Raw genomic sequence first — 14,273 nt, forward strand, 5'->3', positions numbered from 1 at the left:
AATTTAATTTTAAGACTTGTTAATATTTTTTGTATATTATTGTATTAAAATATGCATTATTTTTTTTACAAATAGCCTATTAACATTTCAAATATGCTACTGATCTACCGCGAAACCGATTTTGATGAATATTTAGTTGACTAAGTAAGTTTGCTGTAGTATTTGGCATTTAAAAGGTGTAAATAAATAAAAAGTGTATGGAATTTATTTGAAGCGTTAAAATTAAGTATTTTTGTTAGTTGTATAGTCAGATTTGTGTGACATATATCACCGATTTTTAGGTATAATAGGATATACATGCTGGTTTCCTCACGATATTTGTCTTTGCCGTAGAAGCATGTTTTAAGAAAGAAAGAAAATTCCATTGGTGCTCAGCCGTTATTCAAGCCGTGGCCTCAGAGATAAAAGGCGCACGCTGAAACAACACGGCCAATACTGATTTTAATTTCAAAGACTATACCTTACTATGATGAAGGAGAGAATCATACAATTATGGGTTGACAAACATGTGTATTGTTATAAAGAAAAATAGCGTATCAAAATCACCTCAAAGTTCTATACGAAACATATTAAAACACATAGATTTAGTCAAATATATAATTACCAGAAAATAAAATAAAAACACATGTTCATATCAAAGCAATTAATAGACAAAATTACCAACTTCAAGGCTTTGTACGTCATCGTTGCTCCAAAGAGTTTCCACTTCATTTTGCGGTGGTCGAGTGAGATCAACATGGTCACGGCGTTGCCAACGAAGGCAGACAAGCCTCGCTATTTCCAGCCAAAGCCGAGCTTCAAGCACTAGAGGTTTAAGTAGGCTGAGATTGAGATTCAGAAGCAATATTTAGATCAATGATCGCATGTCAAAATCCAATACGTATGGGAGTCAGACTTAAACAAACGACGGGGAATTCATATTTTTTTAATTTAATATATCAAATATCTATTAAAATAGATATTTTATCCCTATATGGATATCCTTAATAGGCTCTTTGTATCCTCGGGGCCCTAAAAACCTTTAAGAAGCTCCGCCACTGATCATAGAACTGATCTATTGTTCAGCAATAGTTTATCAGCTAAAAACGTTTCTATGACTAAAATCATTGGATATTTAGATACATATGTACTTACAGAATAAAAACGAAAAAGCAGTTAGAAACAACGGGTTAATATTTCCATTAGCAACGGACATCGTGTAAAGTAGGGCTACGGCGGTGGGAGCCTGTCTTAGGCATAGACCACGCATTGTCGCTCCAAGCCAGGGCAGGAAAAAATATTCACTAAGAGGCGAACGCTGTAAACAGTACAAAAAGTGCCAGAAAAGTTATAGTAACATTATAAGAGAGATACTACTAACGATAATGTTTGTTTGATAGTCGACATCCTAGGCCAATCACGGCTTCTTTTTAAACGACGCATGAATTCGATTTCTGATTTACATTCTCCCAATTTTATTGATTTAATTTTGTATCCTACTATAACTTGCATTTAACTTATCAATTAAAATTATTCACCATTCCTAAATTTACATGTAAATATAATTTTTTGGGTCTAAACTTCTACTGCCTTCTTCTACTACCGGTCTAGGTACATGAGAATATAGTTAATTTTTTTAAAGTTAAATAAATTTTTGTACTATCCGTTCGGTATTTCGGAAAATCTAAGAAACACTTTTCCATTTATCTTTTGTATAAAATTCGACTTTTGAAATGTGTTTACAAAATACAATTTACAATTAAGGTCACTCATAAGTAATTAAATATAATAATAAGTAATTATCCACACATTTTTTTTGAAACGTTGAAAATGTTATAAAATTGACTTCATATTCACAAGTCATTAATCCTCGTCCGTGACTGTGGCAGGTATTCTAAGCATTGAGTGCAGTGTTTTACGCTTATTTCGTGAGTAATATATATTAATTATATTTATATAGATATGTTTATATTTTACGAGACGACATTCCGTAATAACGTAGTGTTTGAAGAAGTTATAATTTAATTTAAATTTTTAAAATTATAATTTTAGTATTATTTACTTAAACAGCTGGCAAACCAAAGGAGTTTTTACAAAATTCTTAAACTTCTTGCAGAACTGCGACGATGGTAAAGGCAAGGAAATACGTTGTGAAAAAATATTTTAAAGGACTTCCCAAGCGAGATGACTTTGAAATTGTTGAATACGAATTGCCGCCGCTTAAAGACGGTCAGTTCATAGTGAAAGCTGAGTGGATCAGCGTAGACCCTTATTTAAGAGCCTACAACCCTTTTAACGCTATTCCATACGATCAATTCAGTTTCCAAATAGGTAACGTTGTAGAATCGAAACACGCCGATTTTCCCGTCGGATGTAAAGTCGTGAGTCATATGGGCTGGTGTGATTACTGTTTGATCGACGAGAAAATTCTAAAGGACGAATCCAATAAAGTATACAAATTACCAGACATGGGGCTGCCCACTGAACTTGGCGTGGGTGCATTGGGCATGCATGGTATTACGGCGTACTTTGGGTTCTTAGAAATTTGCAAACCCAATTCTGGTGAGACCGTTGTAGTGACAGGAGCCGCCGGTGCTGTAGGATCTATAGTCGGCCAAATCGCAAAGATTAAAGGATGTAGAGTCATTGGATTCGTCGGCTCAGATGAAAAAGTAGAATGGCTCGAGAAAGAACTGGGCTTCGACAAAGCGATAAACTATAAATCAAAAGATCTTAGTAAAGCTTTGAAAGAAGTTGCTCCTAATGGTGTAGACTGTCTATTCGAAAATGTAGGAGGGGAACTAAGTGCTACGATAATGAGCCAAATGAATAAAGGTGGTAGAGTTGCTCTATGCGGTTGCATAAGCATTTACAATCACGATGCAAGTGAAAGGCCAAAAACGACATCGGTACTCCCCTACATTGTCGCGAGAGAATTAAAAGTTGAAGGATTTCATGTTCGTAATTGGTATAGCCCAGTAAATAGGTGGCCGGAGGCGATCACTGCTCTTGTGGGGTGGATTAAGACCGGTAAGATACAAGCTAGAAGCCACGTCACTGAAGGTTTTGATAAATTGTTTGATGCGTTCATTGGTTTGCTAAATGGGGAAAATATTGGAAAAGCGGTTGTTAAAGTGTAATTTAACACATATTTTGTTATCTCTGGAATAAATGTTTGATTTAATTTCGATATTTGATTGTAAAATTATAAAATTCTTACAAGCGATTTAATAATATAAAGTGAATATCTCCACATATTTATTACGAATCATTTAATATTATAATATTGTATTATAATATTAAATGATTCGTGTCGTTTTTTGTCGATACACACGATTTTGCTTACGCCTAAAAACAGATGACCTTAATAAAGTTTCATAAGTTTAAATATTATTTATACTTATTTTTATAATTTATATTTTTAATATGAATATAATTACCACGTTTCCAGTGTTCCATATCAGCAGTGTGCTAAATAATATAACAACTGTGTCTGATGCTTCGATACAGCACAAAACCCCTATAACATTGAAATTAAATATTTAAAAAAAAACCATAACCGACGTGCATTCATGGTGGCAATGTTATAAATGTGGATCAAGCGAAATAGGTATGTCAGGACCGTAGCATATATAGTGTATCCTGTGCTGTTCTTCTCTTGTTCTCTGCTTATCCCATTCGAAGAAAAGACGTGAGTGTCAATATAATTGGCATGTTCTCCTGGCCGACTCGAACACCAATAGAGGAGGAAATCCATAACTCATGTTATGAAACAAGTATGCAGGACCTTTTTTACATGCTCATCGCGACTTTGAATAAGGAAACGAACAGTGCCCCACTCGGGAAACCTGAAGCCTAACCTGCAGTCAAACTTGTTGATAAGATGACAAAGAGGCAGAGTAATTATTGTAAAACATAGTAATCATCTCATGTTAATCGTATTACTTAATAATATAAATATAGGTTATACCTATTTTCATTTCTTTGATACAGAAAATCTGGACACTATAGGTATTGTACCAATTAATAAAAAACTGCAGAATATATATAAACCAAAGAGATCTGAATTAGCAAGTCAGAAGAATTAATAGGAGCCTAATTACAGAGGTATAATAGTCAATAATTACATTCTTACAAGTGTTGTAATAATAAATTTTATTTTTGTGGCTATGTCATAAATTGTCTTTACTTTAATCTTTGTTTTTGTCGTAATGTTCAAGTAGAAATTACATGTTACAACTTACGTGACACATCTATATCATCGACATACAGTTTGTCCACTTTGCTCATTAAAACGAAGTGCAGGTCATTTGGTAATGGTTCTTCATCGTAAGTAACCACTTCAAACTTTACATTACTAACCATTCCCAATGACAGGCAGACGAACGCGATAAAGGTAGCAGACAAAGCGTGGGGCGAGGCACTCGCCTGCAGTCTTTCGGCTCGCGAGAAACTTTTGGTACGAATATATTCGATACTTGTGTTTACATAGTCAACAAATGCCCCAATAATAGGGATATTCGAGCGAGCGAACGTCATGTTCTGCTTGTGTATTGGTGTATCACCACTAGCCATTGTAAAATTAAATAAAATATAAAATATGTTATGACACGAGAAATTTGAACTATGTGTCAAAATGATTTGTTCTTCTAATTTTAAGCTTTTTTATTATTATTATCTGTCAAACATAAAAATCCGCGAACTTGAAGTGACGTTTCGGATGTGTCAAATTACGCAGGTACTTATTAGGTTTGTTTATTTCTTATTAATTGTTTAAAAAAAATTAACAACACAACAATATTAAAAAACATATAAACTAACTAATATTATACGATTCTTGACATAGTGTATTTCGCATTGGAGGTTGTTGCATTTCACTTATAAAGTAACATCTAAATTACATTTTTCAATATTTCCAAAAAAATATTGATTATATATATAAAAGTATATAATTTATTATAAATAAAAAAAATAAAAGGTAAATTATTCATACCCAAACCAAATATTATGTTGTTGTTACGGTAATTGTCAGCGCGCTACCTATTATGTGAGAGTATCATCAAACACACATGATCAGATGATGATCATGTACGGAATAAAAATATTTTTAGCCAGATAACTTTTGTTTGAATAAACAGCAGCAGCTTAGAAGAAACAGAATCAAATGAAACCAACGGGATTGATGTTGTTGATGAGATGTTGACAGGTCACGGTGGATTCCTGTCGTACCTTTACAGATTCAGGATAAAACAAAGTGATGCCGGTCCTTGTGGCGATACGGATGAGGAGACGATGTTACATGTTCTGACCGACTGTCCAATATATGGATAACGCATAAAAGTTACGGAGACGAATTTAAAGTAAATAATGTTCAACATTAACTTAAGAGGCATATTTTTGGGATTTGCTGTACAGGTCATAGCTACAAAAAGTAGTGAAAATAAATAGGTAGTAGTGTTTTATCATCCGAGTTACCAATACTATTTACGGAAGCTATTTAATACGACGACTACATAGTCGGGGAATTATCTAGAAAATATTTACAAAAGAAAAAAATAACGATTTAACGACTGTAGTCGGAAGATCTTTTAATTCTTTTGGTAAATTATTGTTAATCTGCAAAATGAAGAAGCGACATGTTACCGCTTTGAAGAAATAATATAAATAGTACTGCGGATTGATAAATAAAGAGTTAAGTGAAGATTGATCAGCAGTTAATGAATAAAAGAACAATTTGAAAAAAAAAATGGTTTTCAGTGCTTTCTCTATGGGTTCTCTATGGGTTTTCAGTGCTTTCTCAAAAGAGAAATTCTTTTGCCATAGAACAACCTGATATACCTATCAGTTGAAGCAAGAATTGGGTTAATAAAAAATAAACATAACACATTAATTATAATTTCAAATTACAAAGGTTTCGTATAGATTTCTTCACAGCAGTTAACTTCTTAATAACGCTTAGGTAGTTATCATTTAAACCTCATATCTATATTATATCAGATAACATTAACAATCAGCCTTCTTCAAATAGTATAATTAAAAGTCTTCGTTAATTTACTTATAGAATCACCAAAAAAATACATACGTTGTATCAATGAAATTATTTACGCCACATTTATCAGAAATATTATTGATTTTAAGCATTAGACTATCAGACTTGAACAGTGAACCAGGATCGTAAGGTGTACCGTTTCACTGTGTACGGGAGAGGGGAAGAGTGCCTATGAGAAAAGTTTTCACACGATCGATCGAATTGGCAACCTCGCAGTTTTTTTTTTTTTTCAACATGTTTGTACAATGTTGCCGGTTGGTTCACAAGCAGTCGCGCCGCGGGTATGCGCAATGCATTTCCCCAAGTAAAAATAAAAACTGTTCAACATCCAGTTCAAGGATCGGCCCTATTTCATCCCTTATTATCAAATATGAATTTGATAATAAGGGATTTACATTATGTACTTGAAAATGATTTAAAGTACATAATGTAACACCTAAATTAATTAAAGCTAAGAATTTAATACAATTCGTCCTTTGGTTTCTGTTATTACTTTTAACTGTCTTCTCTTTTCCTGAAAAGAAAATATTAAATATGTAAGTACATACATTCTTCGATCAAATAGTAAACTGACAAACTTGTGTAAGATAGCATTTCAGGTAACTTTAATGTTAAAAGTTTGAAAATAAAATTTGTTTCTTTAATAAAAGGAGCAGGAGCAGTGTTGGCCTAGTGGCTTCAGCGTGCGACTCTCATACCTGAGGTCGTAGGTTCGATCCCCGGCTGTGCACCAATGGAATATCTTTCTATGTGCGCATTTAACATTGACTCGAACAGTGACGGAAAACATCGTGAGGAAACCGTTTTTAATAACCAATGTCAGAAATTCCTAAGGGATTTGAATTCAAACTTCTTAATCATTAACAATATAATAATAAACTTACGTTAACGTAGTAATAAATAATTAAGGAAAATGTCTGCGTACCATTACTTATTATTGTTCATTAGATTTTATATTCAAAAAGTCATGACGTATACATCAATTTGATTTGATAAATCTTTATCATTAGCTTCTAATACAAGTACAATAATATATTTAGAACTTTTAATTACACCACCTGAAATGTACAAATAAAATGTACCATCAATTAACTTTATGATTTTAAGCACCACACTTAAATGGTATAAAGTTTACAACAAGTATCTTTAAATTACAAGTAATAATTAATGTTACGTTAGATAATGCATTATTTCAAATTAAAGAACAATTTAAAAGACTTTTATACTTCATATAATATATAAATCAATAAAAGATGTGATGACTGGTATGTGCGAATTTCAGAAAACTATAGCTTAATTGAAAAGAAGGAAATATTTCCCTGTTTTTTTTTCACATTTCATTTGATGATATTTTTATATTTCGTATTATACCCTTAAATTAAACAAAAATCTATAGTTTAGATCTTTAGAATTTTACGAGAACGTTTAAAATAGCAAGATAAAATTAAAGTTATTTAAAATCAGTCGAACCTTTCATCAAACTAATAATAAGTTGCTAATAATAATGCCTACGGAAACAAAAGTGTTAGTGCGATATGGTTTGAACTTAGTCAAGCATGACTTCTCAAGTCATAAGTTAGACAACCCTTGTGCTTCCGAATGTTCATTTTATTATGTAATAAGGTTTTATGAAGTCTTTGTATACACGTATTTAACCACGGGCTCCAAAAATTAGAATTGTAGGATTTTCTTATTTCTAACGCATAGTTAACGAGTTAAGAGATTATGATATATTTACGGTGATATGTTTATGACACAGTCTTGTCTACGGTAGCTAATAGGCTATATATATTAAATATTAATCTAATTTGAAATCTGCCACGGGAATGACTAAACACTGCCGTCTTGTTGATCACATTGTATAGGCCTATGGATGTGGTTTCATTACATGTCAGTCTGAATAAATTATAAATATTTTTTCGCCGGCAATCAAACCCAGATGTAAGTATATGAATGTTGATTAAACCAGCATGGTATGTACCTACGCCCCATACAGCACTGACCACAAAATATATAGAGTTTTGTCAAAATACTGTAAAATGACTCGCTTGACTTACTTATGTAAGAAATTTAAATGTTGTAATAATATAATGATGAGAAGAAATTAATGTGTAGCGTATGTGTATTATATAAATGTGTGCATGTGTATATATCATGGATCGTCGTCATCATTGTCGGATCACTACCTGTTGCTGTGTAATCCAGTCACCAAGTGTGATAAAATTTTAGTATTTTATTCCCACTACGTTTGAATACTACATTTGAATACGATAAGTGTGAACTAAAATACGCAATAATCAAAAATACGATCGAAGATTCCTGGAACATTTTATTTAGTAAGTATTTTAATTTTATATTCTGTTCACGTCTGTATCACAAGATATCCTTAACACTTGAACAGTTAGGTAATTTGCCCTATGCGACAAGCTTAACACAACATAACAAAAATACGTGTAGTAAAGGTTAAATAATGTGTTACAAATGATAAAACTGGTAATTCAATTGAAATTCCTTACCATTTACAGCTGATCGTGTTATAATGGTTAAGGCAAGAAAATACGTCGTCAAAAGATATTTTCAAGGAGTTCCCAAAAAGGATGACTTTGAACTTGTCGAATATGAATTGCCGCAGCTGAAAACCGGACAGTTCTCAGTGAAAGCCGAATTTATTAGTGTCGACCCTTATATGAGGGCCTACGGCTATAGGAGACCAATTCCATACGACCAGTTCGGCTTTCAAATAGGTACAATTATAGAGTCAAAGAACCCAGACTTTCCAGTTGGCTGCAGGGTGGTAAATCATCAAGGATGGTGTGACTACAGCGTGGTTACCGATTTAACGGAAAACCACAGTCATGTATATCTATTGCCAGATCTTCAAGGTCTACCCATTGAATTGGCTTTGGGAGCTTTAGGCATGCCTGGAGTCACCGCTTACTTTGGCTTTCTTGAAATCTGTAAACCGAAAGCTGGCGAGACCGTGGTTGTATCAGGAGCAGCGGGTGCCGTCGGATCTATTGTAGGACAGATTGCAAAGATTAAAGGGTGCAGAGTTATTGGATTCACTGGCTCCGATGACAAAGTGCAATGGCTCGAGAAGGAACTAGGATTCGACAAAGCTATAAACTACAAGACTGCGGATGTTAATAAAGCTTTAAAAGACGCAGCTCCAAAAGGTGTAGATTGTTATTTTGACAATGTAGGCGGGGAGCTGACTGCTGCAATTTATAAGCAAATGAATTTGTATGGAAGAGTTGCTCTCTGTGGTTGCATTAGTTCGTACAATGAGGATCCAACCACGTATAAGACATCATCACTGCTGCCGCTCATCTTATACAAGCAGCTAAAAGTGGAGGGTTTAATAGTATCAAGGTGGTACGAACCAGAAAACCGGTGGCCAGAGGCGATCGCTGCTCTGGCACAGTGGATAAAACAAGGCAACATAAAAGCAAGAAGCCATGTGACCGAAGGGTTGGATAACCTCTATGACGCCTTTGTCGGCATGCTCGCTGGAGAAAACATGGGAAAGGCTCTTGTAAAAGTTTAGTAATGTGTTATAAGGGTCAATCTAAAATCGGTAGCAGAAAAAGTGACAATCAATTATGATTTCTTAATAACAATGTTTGATGTAAGTGTAGAGGTTATTAATACACATAACATTCTAAATTTCGTGGTAAGCCGCGTATATTTTCAATATTTATTTATTAATTTATTTTATTAAAATTAAAAAACTGTGTTGGTAACATATGTATATATAATTGCATGTTTAATTCATGGAATCACAGTATCTATTCTTCAGTACTAATAATAATTGCTGCATAAAGTTCAATCTTTCCCTGTTGGGGTAAGATTGATATAAATCTGTGGTTCTATACGCATTTAAGGATGCAAGTGAAATGCGCAAAACGGCATCTGTACGGTGTAATGGGATATAAAAAGGATTTCATATCCCTTATTTTCATAATATCCAATTAAATAAAAATATAATAATAATATAGTTTATTTTACAATAATAAAAAAGGTGGCCGGAGGCGATCACTGCTGTCACTGAAGGTTTTGATAAAGAGATAGATGCGCTCATTGGTTTGCTAAATGGGAACCTTTGGAAAAGCGGTTGGTAGAATATGTGTATAAAAAGTGGACTAACCTTTTTGATAATTCCCTTAAAAGCCTTATCGCGCTAGGACCCCACGGACCACGGGGCCTCGACACCGAATGGAACGAAATCATATTCAGAGCCTAGACCCCTGTATTTGCAGGCTTTAGCTTTTTCAGCCGCATCATAATATAAATATCTCCAAATATATAAGAATTATAATATAAAATAATGCTTAATATTTTTTGTCTATAAACTTTTACAACACACGATTACACTTACGCCTCGAAACAGATGACCTTATTTAACAGATGACGAGATATTTATTTATCATTATATTAATTTATATTTAAATAGATATTTTAGTTGTTGACCTCCCTAGGTTTTAATATAAATCTACTTAATGAACTCATTTCCAGTGTTCCATATCAAAAGCGTGCTAAATAAAATAACAACACAGTTGTCTGATGCTATGGTACACCACAAAACCTATTTCAATAGCAATATTATACCAAAAACCCTACAATATTGTAATAGGAACATGTGAAAAATATCCCTAACCGACGAGCATGAATGGTGAATATTATGAAAGTGGATGAAGCGAAATAGGTATGTCAGGAACCACGTAATAGGTATTTTAGCAATAAATAAAACACCATCTATAAACCAAAGAGATTTAAGTTAGCAAGTCAGTCGAATTAATAGGAGTGTATAATAGTTAAAAATTAGTAATTAAATATTCTTACTAGTGTTGTAATAATGAATTGTATGTTTGTGGCTATGTCATAACTTCTCTTTGTTTTTACGTTTGTTTTTGTTCAAGTAGAAATTACATGTTACAACTTACGTGAAACATCTACAACATCGAGATTCGAGACACAGTATACCCACTATGCATTAATTGCATAACGGACGAACGTAACCACTCCAAACTTATTACTGACCATTCCCAATGACATTTATGATTATGTGCAGGTAATTAAATTACACTTGTCTTTTTGTAGTTTAGTATCAATTGCGTTCAACACTAACCCATGGCACCAACTTGTAAGGAAATTAAAATCATACTGAACTGTGAAGAAAATTGCAATATACTTTTGGAGCCAGAGTTAATGACTAACGCCCAAACCCAATAACATATCTCAATCCATTTTTGACCATCTGAGATAGACATCTTAATCCAAATATAGATAAAAGTGTGTTAATAACCAATCGACGGATTATAATGGCCATCTGTCGATACAAGCTGTCCATTGTAGGTCGGATCGGTGTATGTGGGAAAAAATTGTAAGAAAATTACAATTCAACTGTACCAATATCTTATCTTAACATTTTAACTTACACTAGCTTTTAAAATAATTAAAAAGCTATTTGATATGTTTTAAAAAAAGACATATATAAAATAATAATATTAGTACAGTTTTATTTACTTTATATGGTTTATTTATTATCAAATATGAGTGGAAGCGAAGAGATTGCATGCTATTCGTCGCAAAAAATGGTTTGCATTCTTGGGGTTTGGTTATTGGGATGCATATAGGAGATCGAGCGACTGTCACGGTCTGATCTCAGATTGTTTTTAATCGGAGATTGTAGATTAATTATTGGGTTCGGGCGTAAGACGGCTATCGTCAGCGAATTAGTAATTTATGCGAGTGATTGTGCAATTACATATAGGTACTCTGCATAACAGCTCGCTTGGTCCGAAGTGTAGTTGCGCAATTTCTGCATGTCATTTGCGTACCGAAACTCGTTGGCTAACGTATTAATCAGCTCTACCGAAGCCTCTTGAAGATGTGATCCCACCGCTGCTGTCGGCGTTAACGCCTGAAATTATCGTAACCATATTCCATTAAAGCTGTCATTAAATTGTTGAAGAGAATGATGTCAGCAATACTGGCGTCATAGATTAGCTTGCTGGCATCAGCTATTTAATTTCTACATTAGTCTACAAATAATAATAAAAATTAGAATTATAGGATTTTCTTATTTCGTACGCATAGTTAACGAATTAAGAGATTATGATATATTTACGGTGATATGTTTATGACACAGTCTTATCTACGGTAGCTAATAGGCTATATATACTAAATATTAACCTAATTTGAAATCCACCACGGGAATGACAAAATACTGCCGTCTCGTTGATCACATTGTATAGGCCTAGGGATGTATGTGGTTTCATTAACTGTCAGCACGCAGTAATTATTTATGTATTTCCGACGAAATCGAACCCATATACATGAATATAGATTAAAACCAGAATATCGTACCTACAGCCGGTGTATATAGCGTGATCAGTCTTAAGTAGGTAAAATATAATATTCTCACTAACCACAAAATATATTGAATTTTGTTAAAAGACTGTGAAGGCACGCACTAGAATTCCTTACTTATAAAAGAGACTTAAATTTGGTAATATAATGGTGTTGATAAATAAATATCCGTAGCGTATGTGTATTGCGTGAGTGTGTGCAACAGGATATAGATCGTCGTCGTCGTCGTCGTTCTCCAATGTCAGTCTAATTATCACTACTTGTTGTTGTATAGCCCAGTCGCCAGTGTGATAAAATACCAGTTTAATATTTTATTCGCACGTTTTAAAATAAGTTTAATTATGTCAATTGTTGTGTAAAACTTAAAGTATATATTTGTATACGATAAGTGTGAACATAAAACGCAATAATAAAAAGTAATAAACGATCGGATTCCTCGAACATATTATTCAGTAAGTATTTTAATTTAATATCGTGTTCAAGTCTGTATCATAAGGTGAACTTATCACTTGACCAGTTAGGTATTTTGCACTTTGCGATAAGCTGTGAACACAATATGTCTTAAATAATTGAATTGAATTGAATTGGAATTTATTTACCACTTACAGCTGATCGTGTTATAATGGTTAAGGCAAGAAAATACGTCGTCAAAAGGCATTTTCAAGGAGTTCCCAAAAAGGATGACTTTGAACTTGTCGAATATGAATTGCCACAGCTGAAAACCGGTCAGTTCTCAGTGAAAGCGGAATGGATCAGCGTCGACCCTTATTTGAGAGCGTACAACTCTAGTACACCCACTCCCTACGACCAGTTTGGCTTTCAAGTAGGTACAGTTACAGAGTCAAAGAACCCAGACTTTCCAGTTGGATGCAGGGTGGTTACCCATAAGGGATGGTGTGACTACAGCGTGGTTACCAATTTAAAAGAAACCTACAGCCATGTATATATATTACCAGATCTTCAAGGTCTACCCCTTGAGTTGGCTTTGGGAGCCTTAGGCATGCCTGGAGTCACCGCCTACTTTGGCTTTCTTGAAATCTGTAAACCGAAACCTGGCGAGACCGTGGTTGTATCGGGAGCAGCGGGTGCCGTCGGATCTATTGTAGGACAGATTGCAAAGATTAAAGGGTGCAGAGTTATTGGATTCGCTGGCTCTGATGACAAAGTGCAATGGCTCGAGAAGGAACTAGGATTCGACAAAGCTATAAACTACAAGACAGCGGATGTTAGCAAAGCTTTAAAAGACGCAGCTCCAAAAGGCGTAGATTGTTATTTTGACAACGTAGGCGGGGAGCTGACTGCTGCAATTTATAAGCAAATGAATTTGTACGGAAGAGTTGCTCTCTGTGGTTGCATTAGTTCGTACAATGAGGATCCAACCACGTATAAGACATCATCACTGCTGCCGCTCATCTTATTCAAGCAGCTAAAAGTGGAGGGTTTTATAGTATCCAGGTGGTCTGAACCAGAAAACAGGTGGCCAGAGGCGATCACAGCTCTAGCTCAGTGGATAAAACAAGGTAAGATAAAAACAAGAAGTCATGTAACTGAAGGGTTTGATAAGCTATATGATGCCTTCGTCGGCATGCTCGCTGGAGAAAACACGGGGAAGGCTGTTGTAAAAGTTTGATAATGTGTTACTAACGTAACTATATTATAAATAATTACTGTCATTATTGTTGTATTTTCCTTGTTATGTATATGACTTGCTGTTCTTACCAAAACAATGTAATTACGATTATCAAGAAAACAATAATATAATGTTATCAGAAATAAATAAAATATTGAAATTATATAGTCTTTGTATTTACTTTTAACCTTGAAACAGTACCATTACTTAGACGTAAAAAACGTTATGCGTGATTGCATGTAG

General features: G+C 34.1%; 4 protein-coding genes across 5 annotated transcripts; 3 read left to right on the top strand and 1 right to left on the bottom strand.

The window, feature by feature from the left end:
- Positions 1-611: 611 nt before the first annotated feature.
- On the bottom strand, positions 612-4,578 carry LOC110996729. Of its 2 annotated transcripts, XM_022264543.2 has the most exons (4): positions 4,224-4,578; positions 3,420-3,499; positions 1,135-1,297; positions 612-804 (listed from the first exon to the last, which is right to left on the bottom strand). In XM_022264543.2, exons 1-4 carry the CDS (start codon positions 4,552-4,554, stop codon positions 644-646), a joined length of 735 nt encoding a protein of 244 aa, XP_022120235.2. In that variant the 5' UTR covers positions 4,555-4,578; the 3' UTR covers positions 612-643. The 2 variants fall into 2 exon arrangements, 1 of the variants encoding a protein (XP_022120235.2); XR_006750393.1 differs by lacking the exons at positions 3,420-3,499; positions 4,224-4,578 and adding an exon at positions 1,789-1,856.
- Positions 2,096-3,164, top strand: LOC110996728 (prostaglandin reductase 1-like). The gene has a single exon (XM_045629319.1). It carries the CDS (start codon positions 2,106-2,108, stop codon positions 3,117-3,119), a length of 1,014 nt encoding a protein of 337 aa, XP_045485275.1. The 5' UTR covers positions 2,096-2,105; the 3' UTR covers positions 3,120-3,164.
- A 3,653-nt stretch (positions 4,579-8,231) lies between the features above and the next one.
- LOC110996722 (prostaglandin reductase 1-like) lies at positions 8,232-9,886 on the top strand. The gene is made up of 2 exons (XM_045629188.1): positions 8,232-8,364; positions 8,554-9,886. The coding sequence occupies exon 2, from the start codon at positions 8,568-8,570 to the stop codon at positions 9,573-9,575; it is 1,008 nt and encodes a 335-aa protein (XP_045485144.1). The 5' UTR covers positions 8,232-8,364; positions 8,554-8,567; the 3' UTR covers positions 9,576-9,886.
- Positions 9,887-12,637: 2,751 nt separating this feature from the next.
- Positions 12,638-14,193, top strand: LOC110996730 (prostaglandin reductase 1-like). The gene is made up of 2 exons (XM_045629187.1): positions 12,638-12,852; positions 13,009-14,193. Exon 2 carries the CDS (start codon positions 13,023-13,025, stop codon positions 14,028-14,030), a length of 1,008 nt encoding a protein of 335 aa, XP_045485143.1. The 5' UTR covers positions 12,638-12,852; positions 13,009-13,022; the 3' UTR covers positions 14,031-14,193.
- Positions 14,194-14,273: the final 80 nt, after the last annotated feature.

This window comes from Pieris rapae, chromosome 8, assembly GCF_905147795.1.
Source record: "Pieris rapae chromosome 8, ilPieRapa1.1, whole genome shotgun sequence".
Lineage (NCBI taxonomy): Eukaryota > Metazoa > Arthropoda > Insecta > Lepidoptera > Pieridae > Pieris > Pieris rapae.

Coding starts and splice junctions, on each gene's coding strand:
- LOC110996722 (XM_045629188.1), top strand. CDS start 8,568: ATGGTTAAGGCAAGAAAATACGTCGTCAAAAGATATTTTCAAGGAGTT.
- LOC110996728 (XM_045629319.1), top strand. CDS start 2,106: ATGGTAAAGGCAAGGAAATACGTTGTGAAAAAATATTTTAAAGGACTT.
- LOC110996730 (XM_045629187.1), top strand. CDS start 13,023: ATGGTTAAGGCAAGAAAATACGTCGTCAAAAGGCATTTTCAAGGAGTT.
- LOC110996729 (XM_022264543.2), bottom strand. CDS start 4,554: ATGGCTAGTGGTGATACACCAATACACAAGCAGAACATGACGTTCGCT. Junction 3,500..4,223: donor CGATGATATAGATGTGTCAC/GTAAGTTGTAAC, acceptor TCAATGTTATAG/GGGTTTTGTGCTGTATCGAA. Junction 805..1,134: donor TGCTTTTTCGTTTTTATTCT/GTAAGTACATAT, acceptor TTAAACCTCTAG/TGCTTGAAGCTCGGCTTTGG.